At 53.2% G+C, this 19,063-nt stretch overlaps 1 protein-coding gene across 1 annotated transcript in view; it reads left to right on the top strand.

The window, feature by feature from the left end:
- Window positions 1–919: 919 nt before the first annotated feature.
- Window positions 920–19,063, top strand: part of RAB11FIP4 (RAB11 family interacting protein 4) — a 117,355-nt gene continuing 99,211 nt past the window's right edge. Inside the window, exon 1 of the mRNA XM_030294884.1 lies at window positions 920–1,078. Coding sequence (XP_030150744.1) covers window positions 920–1,078 — 159 coding nt within the window. The remainder of the gene's footprint in view (window positions 1,079–19,063) is intronic.

A 19,063-nucleotide genomic window follows, 5' to 3' on the forward strand; every position in this document is an offset into this window, starting at 1 on the left:
CCAGGGGAAGGGAGGGAACCTCCCTCAGGTGTTTTGTGTCCGCAACAGGCAAACCTAGTTGCTTGCTTCTCCTTCCTCCTGCCGGGCCCGTCCTCTCTCTCTCTCTCCCTCCCCTGTCGCTGGATGCCTATTGGGGCTGGAGCTCTGTTCCCTGCTCTTCCTCTCCCCGTCCTTCCCCCAGCAGGCATCCGGCCCCACAGATGCTGCTGGGGAGGACCGTGTGGTCCAAAGCCTGGAAACCGTTCCAGAGGTTAGGAGTAGGGAGTCTAGGTCCATCCAGATCTGGACTGGATATAAATGTTAGCCCTTCCTCTCACAAGCTGTGTGGCCCAGGGTAAGTAGTTCAACCTCTCTGGCCCTCAGCTTCCGAATGAATGAACAATCGGACACGAACGGAGGAAAACACCTAGAACCTGCAGAGCGCCGGGTCCTGCCGGGGACGCCCCCGGGGCGCCGGCAGCGGGGACGGGCGGGCGGCGGGGTGGGGGCCGCGAGCGCGGAGGCGAGGCGGTGGGACCCGGGCCTCTCGTCTGCCTTCTCCCAGGGGGGCGGGGCCTTCGGGCAGCTGGGAGTTTCCGGGCACCGGCCGCGCGCCCCCCTCCGGTTTTCGGGGAGGAGGGGGGAGCAGAGGGAAACCGAGTCGGCGGGGCGGGGGGCGGCCCGCCCCGCAGGAGCGCGGCTCCTTTTGTCTGCAGCCTCCGCGCCGCCGCCGCCCCTCCCCGCCCGCCCGGAGCGCGGGGCTGCGGCGCCGCCGCTGACACGGCTCGGCCGCCGCCGGGCGGAGGCTGCGCGTCGCAGAGGCGCGCGGGCGGGCGGCCCGGAGGGCGCGCGGCGGCGATGGCGGTGGCGGCGGCGCGGGGCGGGCTGCGGCGGCCGCGGCGGGCGGCGCGGGGCTCGGGCTAGCCGCGGGGCCGGCCGGATGGCGGGCGGCGCGGGCTGGGCGGGCGCCCCCGCGGCTCTGCTGCGCTCCGTGCGCCGCCTGCGCGAGGTGTTCGAGGTGTGCGGCCGCGACCCCGACGGCTTCCTGCGCGTGGAGCGCGTCGCGGCGCTGGGGCTGCGCTTCGGCCAGGGCGAGGAGGTAAGGGCGCCGCGTCCCCGGGCCCCCGCCGGCGGCCCTGCCCTCCACCTGCCCGGGAGGGGCCCCGCCGGCGCCAGCCCCTTCCCCCACCCCCACCGCCCGAGCGGGCCCCCTACCTCCCGGCACCTCCCCCTCCCCCTGCCCGGTCGGACCCCCGCTTCCCCCCCCCTCCACCCCCCACAGCGCCCGCGGCGGCGAGCGGCACGCCCAGGGTGGCTTCTCTGCCCACCTTCCCTCCCCCGCAGTGCGGGTCCCTTTGGCCCGTGTGAAAACCCACTTGGGGGAAGGCGCTGTCAAGAACCCGGCTTCGGGACCCCCGCCCTCCCTGCCCCTGCGGAGACAGAGCCGGCCCGGGTCTGTGGGAACGGAATTCCAGGACGCGGTGGGGGGCGGCGGGGGGTGGGGCGTGCGCCCCGTTGGGCCCAGCCAGTGGGTGGACGGGCCCACTGGGAGCGCGCTGCGGCCGGACTGCACCCACCGGGCCTCGCACCCAGGAAGAGGATGACACCTGGTGACCCCTCTTTCGGGCTCCGATGGGCAGGCCTGGCTGGCAGCTGGCTGTGTTAGCTGCGGCAGGCCAGCCAGAGCCAAGCTTGCAGTGTCCCCTGCGATAGGCCCGCGTCTATTTGGGGAAAGCAGGAGTTCTGTTGGTTGTTAGCAGGGCCAGCATCAGTGGGTGGGTGTTGCTAGTGGGGTAGCCAGAGGAATAGCGATACATGCTCCCTCGACCAGTGTCCTCTCGTGCCATGGGCACAAGGACTGGTGACTTGGGTCCGGGAGGGAGGGCAGGACACCCACCTGACGGGGAGCGTCCTCATTCTCGAGTTACTGCCCACTCTGACATGGTCAGGGGTTTTCTCCTGGGAACAGAAGCCCTGAGTTTCCAAGGCCACCTAAGGCCTCAGGCTCTGCGTGGGGAGCGTGGGCACCGGGGGCATCAGATGGGCACTGGCTGGCATTCTGTTCCTGGGGCACCTCGTGCCTAGCATTCCAGGACATGGGAGAAGCCAGGACTTGGTTAGGTTGGACCCGTGCCTCTCTGCCACCTGGCAAGGGGGAGATGATAGATACCTGTCTCTCCATGGCACCTGGGCATGGCCAGGACCTGGGAGCAATAGGTGGAAGAGGATGAGGCAGGTTATCAAGTTGGAGGAGTCAGCTACCCCATCCCAGGAAGCTCGCCGCTGTGCTTCTTGTTAGAGTCCACATTTCCTGCAGCCATCAGGATCTTCTTCCCCAAAGGCCAGCCAAGCCCCTCACCCTCACCAGTGGCTGCCTCCGAGGCCAGCTGAGCAGCCCCTTAGCATGGGGAGAGCCCCAGCACTCCTCCCAGGACACAGGCTACAGGGGGAAGCACCTGCCTGACTCTGCTGGAACCCGGAGTTCCAGAATAGCAAAGCGGTTCTCCCAGCAATCTGTGCAGGAGGCCCCCTGAGCCCCCAGCAAGCGTCACCACCTTATCCCTGAGCTGGACAGCTGCTGTTGTTGGAACCTTCTCCTTCCTGCACTCTTAGAGCCAAACCTGCTTGTCACGTAGTCATCTCGGTTCTGCACAGGGACTCACATGGGTCTCTCTTCTGTGTGGCAGCCTTTAAATATTTGAAAAGAACACTCCTGCCCCCTTAGCTCCTTCCCATCCACTCCTTCCCGTCTTCACTTCTCCAGGTCGAATACCCTCTGTTCCTGAAGCCCCAGCCATTTCCATATGACCTGGTAGGGGCTAAATCTCTGGCTTATGGCCCTGGAGCTGCCATCAACTAATTTGTGTGACTCAGTTTTCCTAGTAATAATGCAGAGGACCTGGGTCAGGAGACCCCCAGGACTGCTCCAACCCCAACACCTGACACACACCCAGGAGGCTGCCTTGTGCATGGTGCACAACACTTTCCATTCATATTACGTTTCTGGCCATCCAGACCCCCAGGGATCTTTCTTAGAAACCTCTGCCAAACCAGGATTCCCCTCAGTCCTGGAGAAGGGTCAGTGATTTCTTTCTTTTTACAGGATAATCATATTAGAGAAGCAGTTTGTACGCACTGTAGGAAATTAGAAATGTGGGTATTATGTTCCCATCTCCCAGGCAGCTCCACTGTGACACCTTGGTTACATCCTTCCAGAACTGTTTCTATGCTTATATGTAGATTTCCCCCATAAAATGAGATCATGCTGTGCATACTGTTTTTTAACCTGATTTTTTTTCCCCGGTAAATGATCAGCACTTTCTGCTTCAGTAAATTTTCATCTCACTTAATATGCAGACCTTGTTCACATTTCTCTGTTTGGCCCCAAAATGTCCATTTTTGCTGTTTTGTTTAAACCAGTTTCCTCTCTACGACTGTGCAGTGCATCAGTGTTGTGACCCTTAGGTCTCTCTACTCTAATGCAATTCCTTTTTTAAAACAAAATTTTAATAATCCTGGCTTGTTGAAGAGATCAGGCCTCTGGTCTGTGTCAATAATTTCTTGAATCAAAACCTGTTATTTGGCCCTTTTTCCTATTAACTTTCATCTCGTTCATTTCATCCCATTGTAATAGACAGTGGAGAGAATTTAAAATCCTACCTCTGTCACTCTCACATGCTACGCTACCTGCAAGGTAGAGAAGCAGTGCTTCTATCTGAATCCACAGGCTGATTGGAAACACAGGGCAGGACCACGGACAGGGCCTGGTAGGGGCGGTTCTACTCACACTATCCTTGACGGAGACCCACAGACGTACATTCTGCATAGTCCTCGCTACACCTTACGGTGGAGGAAAGTCATTTCTCCACAGTTAGGGATGCCTTTGAAATTCTATGTGCTTGGACAGTTTCTATTTCGTTTGTTCAAAACTCAAGTGGAAACCTTGATTTCCCAACCCACTAGCGCTGTAGGGTCGACAGCTGTGGTTCACTAGCTATGGCGTTCAGTGAACTTCTCAGAGCTGGTTACCTGCGTTTTACCAACTCCCTCCAGAATACCAGGGATGCCAGAATCCTTTGAACTGCTCAAAATATACTGGGTTGCAAAGAATAAAATAAAATACCCATGAGGCCATACTAATATAAATGATTGAATGAGTGAATAAATAAATACTAGGAAAATATCCTATACAGAAGAAATTCAAGTAATTTATGTAGATAATTCCTCACCAAGGAGGCAGAGCCTAACTCCCCACCCCTTGAAAGAAGTGTCAGATGTGCATAGTGGCTGCCTTCTAAAGGCGTAACTTTTCGGCAGAGAAGCCTGACTAGCACTGTCTCAGCCACACGATCAACATCAGTAGTGATAAGTCATGTAGACAATGTGTACCCTTGATGTGACGTGATAAGAGGCTCTTTACCTCTACGGTCTTCCTCCCCAAACCCCAGTCTAGTCGTGAGTAAAATATCAGACAAACCCCAACCGAAGGATATTCTGCAGAACACCTGCTTAGTATTCTTTCAATTTGCCAAGGTCATCAAAACCGAGGGAAGTCTGAGAAACTGTCACAGCCCGGCAGAGCCTAAGCAGACACGACAACTACATGTAAGGCAGATGGGATCACGGAACAAGAACAGGACATTAGGTAAAAACTAAGGAAGTCTGAATAAAGTATGCACAGGAGTTAGTAATGGTATTATGTGTAAATTAGGTTGGCCTCTGACATCCCCCCTGATTTATTGGCTTAGGAATCAGAGCAGAAAAGAGAAGACAAGAAAATTTGATAAAAACATAAGTGCCTGTAACGGAAACACAAAGATTGAGCTTTTAAGGACTACAAAGATGGGGGGAAATTCCACTGTCCCAACTCTGAAAGTCCCTAATACGTGGGAGCAGACAGACAAGTACATAGGAGTGTGGTCTGAAACCATATTGACTTCTCATGTCTTGCTTTTTTTCCCCTAACCTTTCTGAGCCTCTGTTTATTCATCCATAAAGTGGGGGTGATAGTAGTCCCCATTCCATTGGGTTATCTTGGAGGTTGAACCAGCTTATATATGGGAAGTGCTCAGTCTGGGATCTGCACAGAGTAGGCCCTCTATCAGGATCGCTGCTGCTGTTGTTACTACGATTACTTTCTGAACACTTGCAAGCACCTTTGAGAGGCTGTTCTGGAGTTCCCTGGGGCTGAGGTCAAGGTCTGGGACCAGCGTGTGGTGCTCTCAGCCTACCCTCCTTGTCCCGCTCAGATCTGCCAGTCGGCCTTGCATCCTATCAGCAGTCTGAGGACGGAAGACCTTAAAAGCAGCGAGAGATGGGCCATATTCCCTGTTGTACATCCTCTCCTTTTTTCAGTTTGAAGACCATCCTTCTTGCTAGATAAGACAAGACAAAAGCGGTTGAGTGGCCTCTCTGCCATCTGTTAACACGGCACTATCTCCTCTGCACAATGGGCCTGTCCTTCCTGCTGGGAATGGGGGGGCCACTCCCACATCCGAAAGGGTGTTGTGAATTATTTGGGGGAGGTAGCTCAACTGTAGCTAACCAGGACTAGTCTGTAATTTCCCCCGTCTTTGCGTTTGCCCCAGATATGGCCAGAAGAATTGGGGCATGATGCCTCCTTCTTCACATTGGGCAGGAGATGAAATAAAAGGTACCAGCTGGGTTCCCTCAGTCCCCACGTCCCCTCCGCACTCGCGACTGCCATGAGGGAGATGCCGACACTGCCTGAGCTGGCAAAGGGCTTGGGGTGCTGGGACAGGACAAGATGACTCAGGGGCCGGCCCTGGGGTGGGGTCCACCTCAGATCTGTGGGCTGCCAGGGACAGGGGAACCGTGAACTACAGCTGGGGTCTGCCCAGGAGAGGGGATTGGCTGCTGGGGAAGAAGCGTCCGTGTTCCCCACATCTGTGGCTAGATCTTGGGAGGTGGGGAAGTGATAGGAGGAGAGGAACCAGATCAGGAAAGGCTCAGCCATCCTCCGTAGACAGTGGGAAGAGCCAGGCAGCAAGATGGGATGTGTGCTTGAGAACACAGGCCGGATCCAGCAGGAGACTGTGACACACTGTCAGAGAGGAAGAGGGCCCAGACTTGGGTAGGGGTGGGGGCAGAACTGGCAGGGGCCCAGAAGGCCTGCAAACCCCCAACAGTCACTCCTGGATGATGCAACTCAAAGCTCTGTTGGCAAATGGGCCCCTCTAGGTGCCCTGCCCGACTGGGGACACCCTACAGATGACAGAGCTGACAAAACAGGAGGGCCCAGGTCCTCCGAGCCTCGAAGGAAAGGTGGGGGTGCCTGTGAGCCATGAGAGGGGAGCAGAGCAGGAGTGGGCCCGAGACCTTCTCTTTCCTGCGCTTCTGCCCCCGCTGGGCACACCCTGGAGGCTGGCACAAGGTACCCAGCTGTGGGGGTGGGGCGGGGAGGGGCAGGCCCTGGCAGGCATGCAGCACCCTCCGGCCTCTCCGACGGGCCTGCATCACAGTTTGGCTGTGCCGGGAGGAGGGCCGTGTGAAGAAAGCCCACAGGGACTGGTCCATCTTGTCAGACATTCTTGATGTGGCCTGAATGCATGTGGTGAACATCTCTGGGTATGGCTACCCCCCCCCCTCCCCAACATACCGGGTTCTAGAGAAGAAGAAAGCTCTAGGTAGCGGAGGACTTGGTGGTGGGCAGGTGTGGTCGGTGCCTCCACGTTGAGATCTGAATGGGGGAACAGAATCAGGCCTTGCAAACAGCAAGACGTGCCCTCAGAGTAGTTTCAGTGGGCAGAGGATCTGAGCTGTCCTTGGGTGCTGGGCCTTCACCCTCTGAAGGTGGATGCTGTAGGCCTCAGGGTTCCCAGCCAGGGCAGGCAGAGTGGTGTTTAGAAATGGCCCCAACTCTGAGGCCTGGGCACTTTCTGCAGCTCCAGGAAGAGAATCAAATAGGCAAGGAAGGAGAGAGGAGAAGGTGGCGGTGGAGGCAGGGCAGAGGAAGCAACGCTCTGCCTGTGGCCGATGATTCCCCGTGTGCCTCCCCAGGCTGGTGGGCCGGGAGGGGGATCCCAGAAACCTGGTGGGTGTGTGGTGGAAGGCGGAGAAAGCACTCCTCCTTCCATGGGCCGGCTGGCTCCACTGCAGTCGGGGTCGGTCATCCCTGCCTTGGAGGGCAGTGCAGATTTGGGACTGGTGACCCACCCACCAGCCCCACCCTGTGCCACTTGGTGTGGGCTGGAACGCCCTCGTTCACGGATCCATTTGTACAGGCCTGGTCGGGGGGGGGGGGGGGGGGGGGGGGGGGGGGGGGGGGGGGGGGGGTTCCTGCCCTATCCCAGAGTAAGTGCGTAAGGGGGCTCCTCTGTCCCCTGGTGCAGTGGCCCCTGTTCCTCCCCAGGCCCTGAGCAGTCCCACCAGCGCTGAAGGGGAGGCTGACAGCTGGCTGGGAATGACAGAACTGGGCAAACCAGAACAGGGAGGGATGGGGGAGGGAACGCCTGCTGACCTGGAAACAGTGAATGTCATGCCTGCCCTAACTGCTCTCTTCTCACACGCACACACACAATTGGGTGAAGGCCCTGAAATTTTTATAGAGTAGTCTTAATGGAAATACCTTTTGCATGTGGGAGCTGTCTTAATATATGTTTCCAGGATTAAAAAAAAATTTTTTTTCCCCATTTACATCTCGCATGCCTACTATATGCCAAAACCCTTCCAGGCACTGGAAAACCGGAGTGGCCTGGAGCTGGGAAAGACACAGGCAAAGGAATAAAAATTACTAACAGGTGGTGGTAGGTACTAGGAAGAAACAAAGTACTGAAACAAACCCAAAAGGAGATTCTTGCCCTTTGAGTGACTTGTGTTCTAGGAGGACATTTAGGTAGAGGCTGGAAGGAAGTGGGGGGACTGCCTGCACCTGGCAGATATCTGAGGGTGGCTGACCCAGGCAGCGGCAGGAGAGGCCTGGGGGTTAGAGACACGGCAAGTGGCCTGCGAGGCAAGAGGAATAAAGGGAGATGGGCAGGAGGAAGCAGGGCACCCACAGGCGGGCGGTCACCTCATCCAGGGGAGAGATGCCGGAGGCACAGAGCAGGGCAGCGGTAACGGAGACGTGGCTGGATTTGGACAGTCGAGCCCACTGGAAGGAGGGTGTGAGACAAGGAGAGAATTTGGAGAATTTGCTGGATGGGGAAGACTGAGGCTGGAGGCGGGTTGGGCAAGGAGTCAGGAGGTCCACGTTAGCCTGTGAAACCTGAGATGTGCCTGGCATCCACGCGGAGATGTATGCCAGCAGGTGCACAAGTCCAAGGAATGCGCCTCAGCCTGGCTCTTACTGGCAGGCCCTTGACCTCCTCCCTCTTCTTCCTCAGCCCTTCAGTCTGACTGCCCACAACACAGGAGTTTATATGAGGGAGAAACAGAGAACCTGTTTGAAGTGGGATTCGGCCCGCTTTAAAGGCCAGGCGCAGGTGTGGGGGCCCAGGGACTCAGCCGGGCTGGCTCGGGGCATCTCACATCCCCACCAGAAGATGCCTCAAGACGCTCGCCTCGCTGTCTTCTTTCTGGGTCGCTGACTGCTCATCTGCCCGGCCCATCTTGCCTCCTCTCTGCACAGAGTAAGAACTGGCCAGGGCCATAGTTAACTGCTGGAACGTGCGGTTGATACGACTGCTCGCCCTCTCCAGGGCACCTCGACTGGAACCACCCCCAGTTAGACTTGGGGCTCTTTGAACCCTTCTGTTCTATGCTGTTTCCCCCACCCCCAGCATCTTCTGATCCTTGGAGGCGACCCTCCCAGAGCTTAGGGCCACCAACATATCACCCCTGGGGTCACTGCTGAGGGATCCTGTGTTCATAGTTGCATGCTCTTAGAGACAGGGAGAACAAAGCAGCTCAGACTCTACATATTTGTATACCAGTGATGCAAGAGGAGAGTAAGCCTCCTGGTAGCCATAGCCCAAACTAGAGCTTTGAGGACCTCCAAGTTCCCTTGGGATCTAAGACCTCAAGTCTCATTTGCTGTGGCACAAAACTCAGAGAATATTGCCAGCTTCCTGAAAAAGCAGGTATGGATTGCATGTGGGCCTATAGTGGCCACTGTCCTGAGGGAGATCCCAATCTAAGACCAACACATACCTGGACAGGGTAGACAGGTAAATCAGAGACTGATTTACACCAAAACAAAAACCACCAGGGGAGTTAGAGGCCCATTCAATGCCTGTGTCATTCTAGCACAGCCCTGCCAGGAGATGGGGGCTCACTGCCTCCCTAGACAAGCCCATTCTGCTCTGACAAGGCTCTGGCTGAGTTCTCTTTCACACAGTGAGCTAAGGTCTGTCTCTTGGGGCTCCAGATTTTGCTCATCCTTCCCTCTCCCCATCCAGCCAGCCACCTACCTGCCCATTGGACAGCACATCCACTTAAACATCCGCTTAGCCAGCCACCTCTCTGCTCATCCATCCATCCAAACACCTGCCTCCCCATCGACCCATCTACTCATCCGTTCATTGCACATCCGCCCATTTGTCCATCCATCTGTTTACCCACCCTTCCACCTCCCCTGCCTATCCATCCACCATGCGACCAGCATTTCTGAGTATCTACAAGGCCTGAGGCCTAAGCACAGATCCAGGGCTGGGGACTGGCACTTTTAGGGAGTGATACGTGACTGTGTGTGGAGAGGGCACAGCAAGGGCAGGGAGGGTGAGGGCTGGAGCAGGGGCCAGATGGTGACCTTCCAGAGGGCTGAGGAGCTGAGACTGGCTGGCTGGCTCAGATGAGTCGTGGGTGCACAGCAGCCCGGGCCTCCCCTCTTTGGAGTTAGCTGGTTTTCATTTCGCACTTCCCACATTGGCCTTGGGTCTGGTGAGGGCCGAGGCCTGACTCTAAGAAGGGAAAGCCTACATTATTTCAAAGGTGCTTATTATGATGGATGGACCTGTTTCCTTATCTGTGAAATGGGGGTCACAACCCCTATTTGTGGGAGTGTGTGTGTTGAGAGCTGGAGACAATACATAAAGACCCAACGTGGCGCCTCTTGGCATCATCATTCATCTGCCTTGTTGGCATCCCTGCTGCCCTCAGTCCTGAGAGCGCACCTCTGACCGCTTTCCTCTGCCTGGTACTTTTCCAGGCGTAGGCCTCCCTTGTGCAACGGCCACACCTTCTCCCGCAGCCACTAGTGACTTTCTGTGGACAGGGGGGGTGAAGAAATGATTAGTGCTGTCTGCCATCATAGTTCTCGTTCTGTTTCATCCTGGAAACAACCCTGTGAACCAGAGAGGTGAAGTGAATTGTCCAGGGTCCCACAGGAAATGGAGGAGCTGGGGCAGTTGGGGTCCCTTCCAGGTTCTTCCAGGGTCAGGAGAGGAAAGAGAATGATCAGATCTGAGTTTCAGAAACTTGACGTTGGAGGAACCTCAAATCCGAGGCTTCATCTGGCGTTTCTAAATCTGGGGTGGCCCGGGTTCGGTGTGTGGAGCAGCGCCTGACTGGAGCCATAATTAGAAGTAGGTTGTAATCTGCAGGACGACGAGGGCACTGCCAGGAGCCCTGGGTGGGCCCTGCAGGCCAGGCTGGCTTCGCTGCAACGGAAGGGCAGGTGGCAGCGGGGACCGAGTTTTAGGGCGGAGAGAGGCCACCGGCAACGTCCCGCGGATGACGCATCTCCACTACTTCGCGTGGTTTTCCTGCCAGGTGCCCCTCCTCCATCCTCCATCATCCCCAGGGACGTAGGGCAGGGGTGGGGGCCTGACTTGCAAATGGGACACCCCGCCAGCACCCTGCCCCCATTCTCCAGGCTCCTTCATCTTCTTGGCCCACGCTGGGGGCCCTTCCCAGCCATGAAGGCCGTCTGGCCCCAGGCAGCCTTGACCTTTTTTTTTTTTTTTTTTTTTTTTTTTTTAACATTTATTTATTTTTGAGACAGAGACAGAGCACGAACGGGGGAGGGTCAGAGAGAGGGAGACACAGAATCCAAAGCAGGCTCCAGGCTCTGAGCTGTCAGCACAGAGCCCCGATGCGGGGCTTGAACTCACGAACCGTGAGGTCATGACCTGAGCCGAAGTCGGACGCTCAACCAACTGAGCCTCCCAGGCGCCCCAGCCTTGACCTTCTTTTGCTCCCCGTGCCTCCACCTCCCCCAGCATCCCAGTTCAGGCCAGGCCGGCTGTAACATTCTCTCAGGGCACTGGCATCAGGCACACAGGGTCTGAGAAGGTGACTGCCACCTTTTAGCTGGGGGACTCGAAGTTACCTAACCTCTCGGTGTCTCAGTCTCACCTGTATGGCAGAGATAATATTAGGTTAAGCGTCATTCCTATTAATATCAGTGTTACCACTCAGTCTCGGTTTTCTGGGTGGGCTGTCTGTTTTCATTCTTTTAGGGATCTTTTTGAGCACCTGCTCTATGTCAGGTTTGGGGCCAGAGGGCATACAGGTGGTTAGGATAGACTTCCTTCCCTGAGCAGCTCACTCCTGGGGGGGGGGGGGTCGGGAGTGTTCTAAGATGGAAATCATGGCTGCCCTCCGTGTGAAGGGTGCCACTGGGGACCTGTCTAGGTGTGCTTGGTGTGACAGGAGATTCACTCTGCCCGGAGGTGGGAAGCTTCCCAGGGGTGACCGGGGTGAGTCTTGAACAGGGTCAACCAGGGCAGAAGGGAAGGATGGCTATGCCAGAGGAAAGACCTGCCAGGCAGGAGAGGTGGCAGGTGGGACAGGGACTGAGCTGACACGCAGGAGGAGGCCGGATGGAGAGGAAAGGGTAGATTTTATCATGCAGGTGTCTGGATCAAATGTTGAAAAGGTTGAAGCAGAGCAATAACGTAGCTCTGTGTTGTTTTAGACAAACCCGTCTGGCCGTAGCATGGGGTGAAGGAAAGGGAGGCATCGTGGAGGCCACTGCCCCCCCAGTCCAGGGGCAGGAAGAAAGTAGGTGAGGTGATGGAGAGAAGTGCAGGGTCAGAGGGTGACTTCCGGGCTATCCATTGGACTTCACAGCCATGCTCGATAAGCAGGAGAGAACGTCACCTCATGCGTGTCCTGTGACCCCCCGCTTAGGTGGCTTGGGTGATGGGGCCTGAGCCCAGCTCGAGGATGTGCACACACCTGCACGGCTCACGTGGTTCATGAGGAATCCCTCCCAGGACAGCCGCTTTTTATTTCAAAGAAAAAAAAGTTCCAAATATTGTTGTCAATTTATAGCAACTTTATAGGACCAGAGGCATTTAAACAACTTTGTAGGACAAGAAAGCTAACGAGCACCAAACTGCATTTTTATACCTTAATATCCATATTGTGTCCTTGGCAGTGACCCACATGTGGTTGTGACCAGTGCATATGCCTTATTTGGCCCCTTTCCACCTAACGCTATGTCCTGGCCCTGAGTCCCAGATGGAGCCCTGTCACCTCTCTGTTTAATCCAGGTCCCAGGATTGGCCCTCCCACCAGCCACTATGAGCGTTTCCGCAGACTTCTGTCTGCTCACACAGTTTACTGAGCCTGGCACACCTGTAGAGGTACCTGGGCTGGCTGGTCAACTCCTGGGTCCCGGCAGCCTCTGCAGGACCCAGCCCCTGAGCTGGCGGGGGGAAGGGTGGAGCCTAAAGGAAACAGTTCTCCCCGATGATGCCCCAAGAGAGTGTGGGAGGGGAATGCTTGAGGGGGGAGTCCTGAGCCTTCCCCTTAAGTGGTCCACCTGCGCTCCACACTGGGCTGGCCTTCCTCGGTAATGCTGACAGACCCCAGCATCCCAGCTGCCTGGGCTCTGTCCTCGGCCCAGCGCCCGGTTGCCAGCCAGAGGACTGGCCTCTGCTATGGGCTTCTCAAAACCCTGACCCTGAGTGGGAGACACCTGTTGCCACGTCCCAGACACTAGTGGGTGGAGTCAGGTGCCTGCCTGCTCCTCCAGGCAGAGGCATTTGGGCTTCTGGGGCCATCCGACGGTCTGGTGGTCGGTGTCTCCCTGTCTGTGCCCTCCCCTGCCTCTGAGATGATTTGCCCAAGGCATGAGGGTGCCCGTTTCGCCACATCCCCAGCAACATTAAATCTGTTTCTGCCAGTGTGGGAGATGTGGATGTGTGACGTGTAATAGTATTCCCAACTTGTTTACGTTTTCACTTTTGATCACTAATGAGTTTGCGTTTTCCCCATGGTGCTTTTCTTCTTCTTCTTTTTAAAGTTGATTTATTTATTCTCTGAGAGTGTGTGAGTGAGGGTGGAGCAGAGAGAGATAGAGAGAGAGAGAGACAGAGAGAGAGAATCCCAGGCAGGCTCCACGCTGTCAGTGCAGAGTCCAACACAGGGCTGGAACTCACGAACCCGTGAACTCACGACCTCAGCCGAAATCAAAAGTCAGACACTTAACCGACTGAGCCACCCAGGCGCCCGTCATGTTGCTGTTTATTCTTCGTATTTCCTTCTGCATAAAGTGTTGTATCCATCTCTTCCAAGCACTAATCAAGAGGGACTTATGTCTTGATCTTTATTTTTTTTTAATTTTTTGTTTAATGTTTATTTTTGAGAGAGAGAGACAGACAGACAAAGTGTGAGTGAGGGAGGGGTAGAGAGAGAGAGAGGGAGACACAGAATCCGAAGCAGGCTCCAGGCTCTGAGCTGTCAGCACAGAGCCTGACGCGGGGCTCGAACTCACGGACCGTGAGATCATGACCTGAGCCGAAGTCGGATGCTTAACCGACCGAGCCACCCAGGCGCCCCAACTTGATCTTTATTTTTTAAATTCGTTCTTCATATTTTTTCAAAAGCATTTGTCACTTTTTATCCTGCTCTGTTGCCTTCCTTTTTGTATTTGTTCATCACGTTCTATCACTTGAAAATTTTCCTATGTTTGAATACCTTTTTTCAATTATATCATATCTTCCTTATTTCTAATTATAATTATCCTTTTAGTAGTGTAGGGGCCAAGGGCAGGCTGCCCCAAGATGGGCTACTTTGGCATGAAGATTATTTTGAGTTCAAAAACAGTCAAAACCCAGCAGATTCAGGAAAACCTCTTTACCTCCCCCTCGAGCACCTAAAAAGAATTTAGATGGAGGACCTGCCCTATCTATCACCATAGATAACTACACTATGATGTGAACTGGCTATGGGAGACAGGGCGGAACCCGGCAAGCCTGTTTGATCAGAGTTCTTCATGCCCCAGTGTTTCTGAGGGGCCCAAACATTTGTTTACCAAACATTTACTCTTTTTCATCTTCCTGTGAATTTCATTCCTTCTCTCTCAAGTCCCAGACCCCTCCTGCCTTCTCCTGTGTATACCTTATTTTGCCTGACTCTCTTTGGAATTTCCATGTCTATGTGGATTCCCCATAAGTACGAAATGAAATTTGATTTTTCTTCTGTTAATTAAAAAAAAAATTTTTTTGGTTTATTTATTTTTGAGAGACAGAGTGCGAGCAGGGAAGGGGCAGAGAGAGAGGGAGACACAGAATCCGAAGCAGGCTCCAGGCTCCGAGCTGTCAGCACAGAGCCCGACGTGGGGCTCGAACTCAAGAGCTGCCAGATCATGACCTGAGCCAAAGTTGGACGCCCAGCTGAGTGAGCCACCCAGGCGCCCCCTGTTAATCTGATTCTTAGTCCAGCTGGAAGGATCTTGAAGAACAGAGGAAATTCTTCCTCCCCGACAGATATTAGGAACTTACTTCCCATCTCTAGCAAGAATAAGTTGTTTTGTTTCCAAACCCCTCTCCAATTTGTAAAAATGTTTAGCTTTTACCCACTTGGAATTTATTACAAAGTTCGTGCAACATTCAGTTCTATTAATATGTTTAATTTCTTTTTAAACGAGAACTGAATTCCATTAGTTTTTCCTTTTGTTTTTTTTTTCTCATCCTTGTGTTCAAAAGGAAAAGTTAAAGAATACAGTGAACACCCAGATATGCCCTTCCTAGATTCACCAACTGTTCACCTTTGTCACATCTGCTTTTTCTTTTACTCTATCTATAATTTATCTGTCTGTCTATAATTTATCTCCTTTAGTGTTGTTTTGTTTTGCAGAAGCACTTTAAGCGATGACGTCTTGACAGGTTCCCCCCAAAACACTTTAGAGTATAAAGAACAAGGACAGTCTCCTACCTAAACAAGAGTCATCACCACACCTAAGACTTAATAGTAATTCAACAGCATCATCTAAGGTTCAGTCTGCGTTCACATTTCCCCAGTTGTTCTCAAACTTTCCTTCCCTCGCTGCTTTCTCTTCTGATGCAGGATGCAGTCAGGGATCACACATTGCATCTGGTTTGGCAGATGCTGCCTCTTGTATCTCCTTGAAATGAGAACTCTCTCTGTTTTTTGTTTTGTTTTGTTTTGTTTTTGGCTTTCATAACATTCGCATTTTCTTTCAAGTTTAGGCCACTTGTCCTGTAGGCTGTCCCATAATCTAGATATGTCTGATTGTTTCCTTGCATTTTTGTCAAGGAGAGAGGAGTGTGGACCTCTCAGAGCATCACATGAGGGACATCGTTTTGTCCCTTTATTGGTGATGCTGAGTTTAATTAGTTGGTTAAGGCCCTGCCTGCCTGATCCCTTCAATATAATGTACCTTTTCCCCTTTATAATTAATAAGCAATCTGGGGGGTGGTGCTTTGAGACAGTGTAAATATTTGGTTCCCCAACAGCTTTTCACACAATGGCTTTAGCACCTGCTGATGCTCCTTGCCTGCATAAATTACAAAGCTGGTTGCAAAATGGTGACTTTTTTTCCAATTCTTTCATTCCTTCTAGAGATAGAGCATTGTTCAGTGAAGATCTTTTCTTCACCCCCTTTTCTGAGTATCACTATGGATTCATGGATTCTTTTCTTTCCAGTGTGTTATAATCCATTACCATCACGTTTATTTATTTTTTTTAATGTTTATTTTTAGAGAGAGAGAAAGAGAGAGAGAGAGAGAGCCAGCAGGGGAGGGGCAGAGAGAGAGGGAGACACAGAATCTGAAGCAGGCTCCAGGCTCTGGGCTGTCAGTACAGAGCCGGATGTGGGGCTTAAACTCACGAACCGTGAGATCATGACCTGAGCCGAAGTCGGATGCTTAACCGACTGAGCCACCCAGGCGCCCTGCCATCATGTTTATGTTTTGATGCTCAGAGATATCTTTGTTTTGTTTTTAAAGCAGCATGAAATTTTGATTAGTTAGCATATAATATCTTAAAATGGAGACATTGACCATCGTTACCTTTAAAAACTGCTTTCTGATATCCTTCATTGTTTGTGGATTTTTAAAGTGTATGACATATTTTCAAGGTCTTTATTTGGCATTGCCTTAAATTTATTAAATTAGCCATCTTTAATGTATGTTTAGTTTTGCCAATAGGAGAAAAATATTAACATTGAAAATAAATGTCGGGGCACCTGGGTGGCTCAGTCAGTTGAGCGTCTGACTTCAGCTCAGGTCATGATCTCACACTCCATGAGTTCAAGCCCCGCGTTGGGCTCTGTGCTGACAGCTCAGAGCCTGGAGCCTGTCTCAGATTCTGTGTCTCCCTCTCTCTGACCCTCCCCCATTCATGCTCTGTCTCTCTCTGTCTTTAAAATAAATAAACGTTAAAAAAAAAAAAAAGAAATGCCTTACAATTAGGCTAAATTAATGTTTAATATTTAATGCGTCTTGTTACTACTGAGAATGAAATACTTTTTCTCCATCGATTTTTTTTCTAACTGCATGTAACTAGCATATAGAATGCAATTGATTTTTGTAAATCTGTCTCATAACTCACCATTGGTATGTACTCATTTATTACATCTGGTAATTTTCTGGTTGATTTCTTTGGATTTTCTAGGTAAGCAATCATGTCCTCTGCAGAAAGTAATAATTTTATTATGTCTTCCTTTCCTATATTTATGAGTCCAATTACCTTTCCTTCTTAGACGAAAGTCACCAGCATTTCTAGAACTAGGTGGAACGGGGTGGGCACGGGACATTGCTCTAACTTAGGAGGGCTTGGGAGTGAGACCTGCTGGGATGCTGACTGTGTGGCCCAGCCGCAAGTTCAGGGAGACAGGCTGGTAGGTGCCTTTACCCCGGTGGTCTCACAGACAGTGTCCCAAAGACAGCGTCACCCAGGCTGCTGTTGTGTGGGAGTTGGTCTCACTTAGAGAGAAGGGGCTGGCAAGAGGTAGTCTTGTGTCTCGTTTGTGGATCAGTGCAGGACTCCAGCCTTGAAAGGCAGGAAAACCCACGCAGAAGCAGTACGGCAGGGGATGGACAGGCTGAAACTAACTTGCTGTTCACAGAGCACCACAGAGCTGGTCCCGGGCAGACGGAAGCAGCGGGCAGGGGGGGTCTGGGGGAGGCTGGGGGGAGCTGAGATTATTCCCTGCACCCTGCTCTGGTCTTAGGCTAGTTGGAACCAGTGACTATAAGGGTTTGTGGGGCTGGCAGAGGCAAGACCCCAACTATCCTTTTCTTATTGTTCTTTTATATATTTTTTTAATGTTTATTTATTTTTGAGAGAGAGAGAGAACGAGAGCACACACAAATTGGGGAGGGGCAGAGAGAGAGAGGAAACACAGAATCCAAAGCAGGCTCCCGGCCCTGAGCTGTCAGCACAGAGCCCGGCGTGGGGCTCGAACCCATGAAATGTGAGATCAGAATGCCTCAGAATCTGAGATGAAGGCGGATGCTTCACCGACTGAGCCACCCAGGCGCCCCCTTATTATTCTTTTAAATGGGCTGACTGTCCATTACTGCCATTAAGTAGGATGGAGGCATCTGGGTTTAGGTTTATCGTTAGCAGGTTAATAAAGACCACCCCCTCCCAGTCCCATTTTCCTTTCACCTTAAAGGTGTTCATGACGTTTGCCATTTTCCCCCATTGATGCAAAGACTACACCTGGAAAGGGGAATCTGATTGGCCAGGCCTGATCAGGTGCCCATTTCCAGAGGCTGGCCTCAAACTATCTGGGACCGGTGTAGTTCCCCCAAAGGAAAGTCAGGGTGAGGGGCAAGCGATGCTGGACAGAGACAGAACGCAGACTGCAGGGCGACCCAGCCTTCTAGCCCACCCAGTGCTCGCCGTCCCCCCCCTGCCCGGGGAGGAGTGTTTACTTCTGCATTTCCCGGGCAAACGGGCTGTAAGGACTGCAGTTGGGTACGTGCGCCACTCTGCCCCCAGCACCCCGTCTGGCTGGGGCACGTACCGAGGGCACAGTAAGCGTTACTTAAACGTCTGAGTGGGTGAATAAATGAAGTACACGGGGACCAGCCCAGAACCCAGCGACCCAGCGCCTACTGAGCTCCACCCTGAAGTTGTATGGTTGGTAAGCAAATCCCTCTCTACCTCTGTCGGCTGCCTGATAAAGTTTGGGGGCTGAGGGCTTTGTGGTCAAGGACCCAGGCTCTGGGCTGGATAGGTCAGAGGTCAACCCCCGGTGACTTGCTGTGACTGTGACCTGGGCTGAGTCTCTGTACATCTTTGAGCCTCACCTGTGAGACAATGATGGTGTTCTTGACAGTGGAATAAGAGAATGAGGTGAGGCTCTTAGCACAATGTCTGGTGCATCCTAAGCCCTTTATACAGGGGAGTTATTTTTATAGATCCTCTGTAGTTGTAGGGACATTTAGAAGAGGAGGTGTGGCACTGGGTATAGCCTGCTGTGGGCCCCCAGCCCCCATGTGTGGTGGCCTGAGGAGGAGGAGGACGATGATGATGATGATGGAGAGACGCGTGAGCACAGCTCTGTGACAGGCACTGTGCCTACCACCGCAGATACAAGAGGGAACTGCAAAGCTGGGACCACACAGCAGGAAGGAGTGCAGGCTCTTGAAGTTTGAATTCTGGTTCCATGGCTTCCTAGCAAGCCCTTACTCTCTGTGCCTCAGTGTCCTCATCTGTAAAATGGGTACAGTAATGACAGCTCCTTCCTCCGCTTGTGAAGTGTAGATGAGTTCTTGCATGTATGCCCGGCTCATAGTAACTGCTTGTAAGTGTCACCTGTCATTAAATCATCGTCACCATTGTTATTACTGTTAACTCCAGTAAGCTGTCAGCCCTGTGAGGAGCCAGCCAGGAGAGGTTGCGGCCACAGCGAGCCGAGCCTGCCTGGGCTTGCTGTCACCCCCACTTCCACTGCTGCCTGAATATTCCCCCCACAGCC

This window comes from Lynx canadensis, chromosome E1 (assembly GCF_007474595.2).
Source record: "Lynx canadensis isolate LIC74 chromosome E1, mLynCan4.pri.v2, whole genome shotgun sequence".
NCBI lineage: Eukaryota > Metazoa > Chordata > Mammalia > Carnivora > Felidae > Lynx > Lynx canadensis.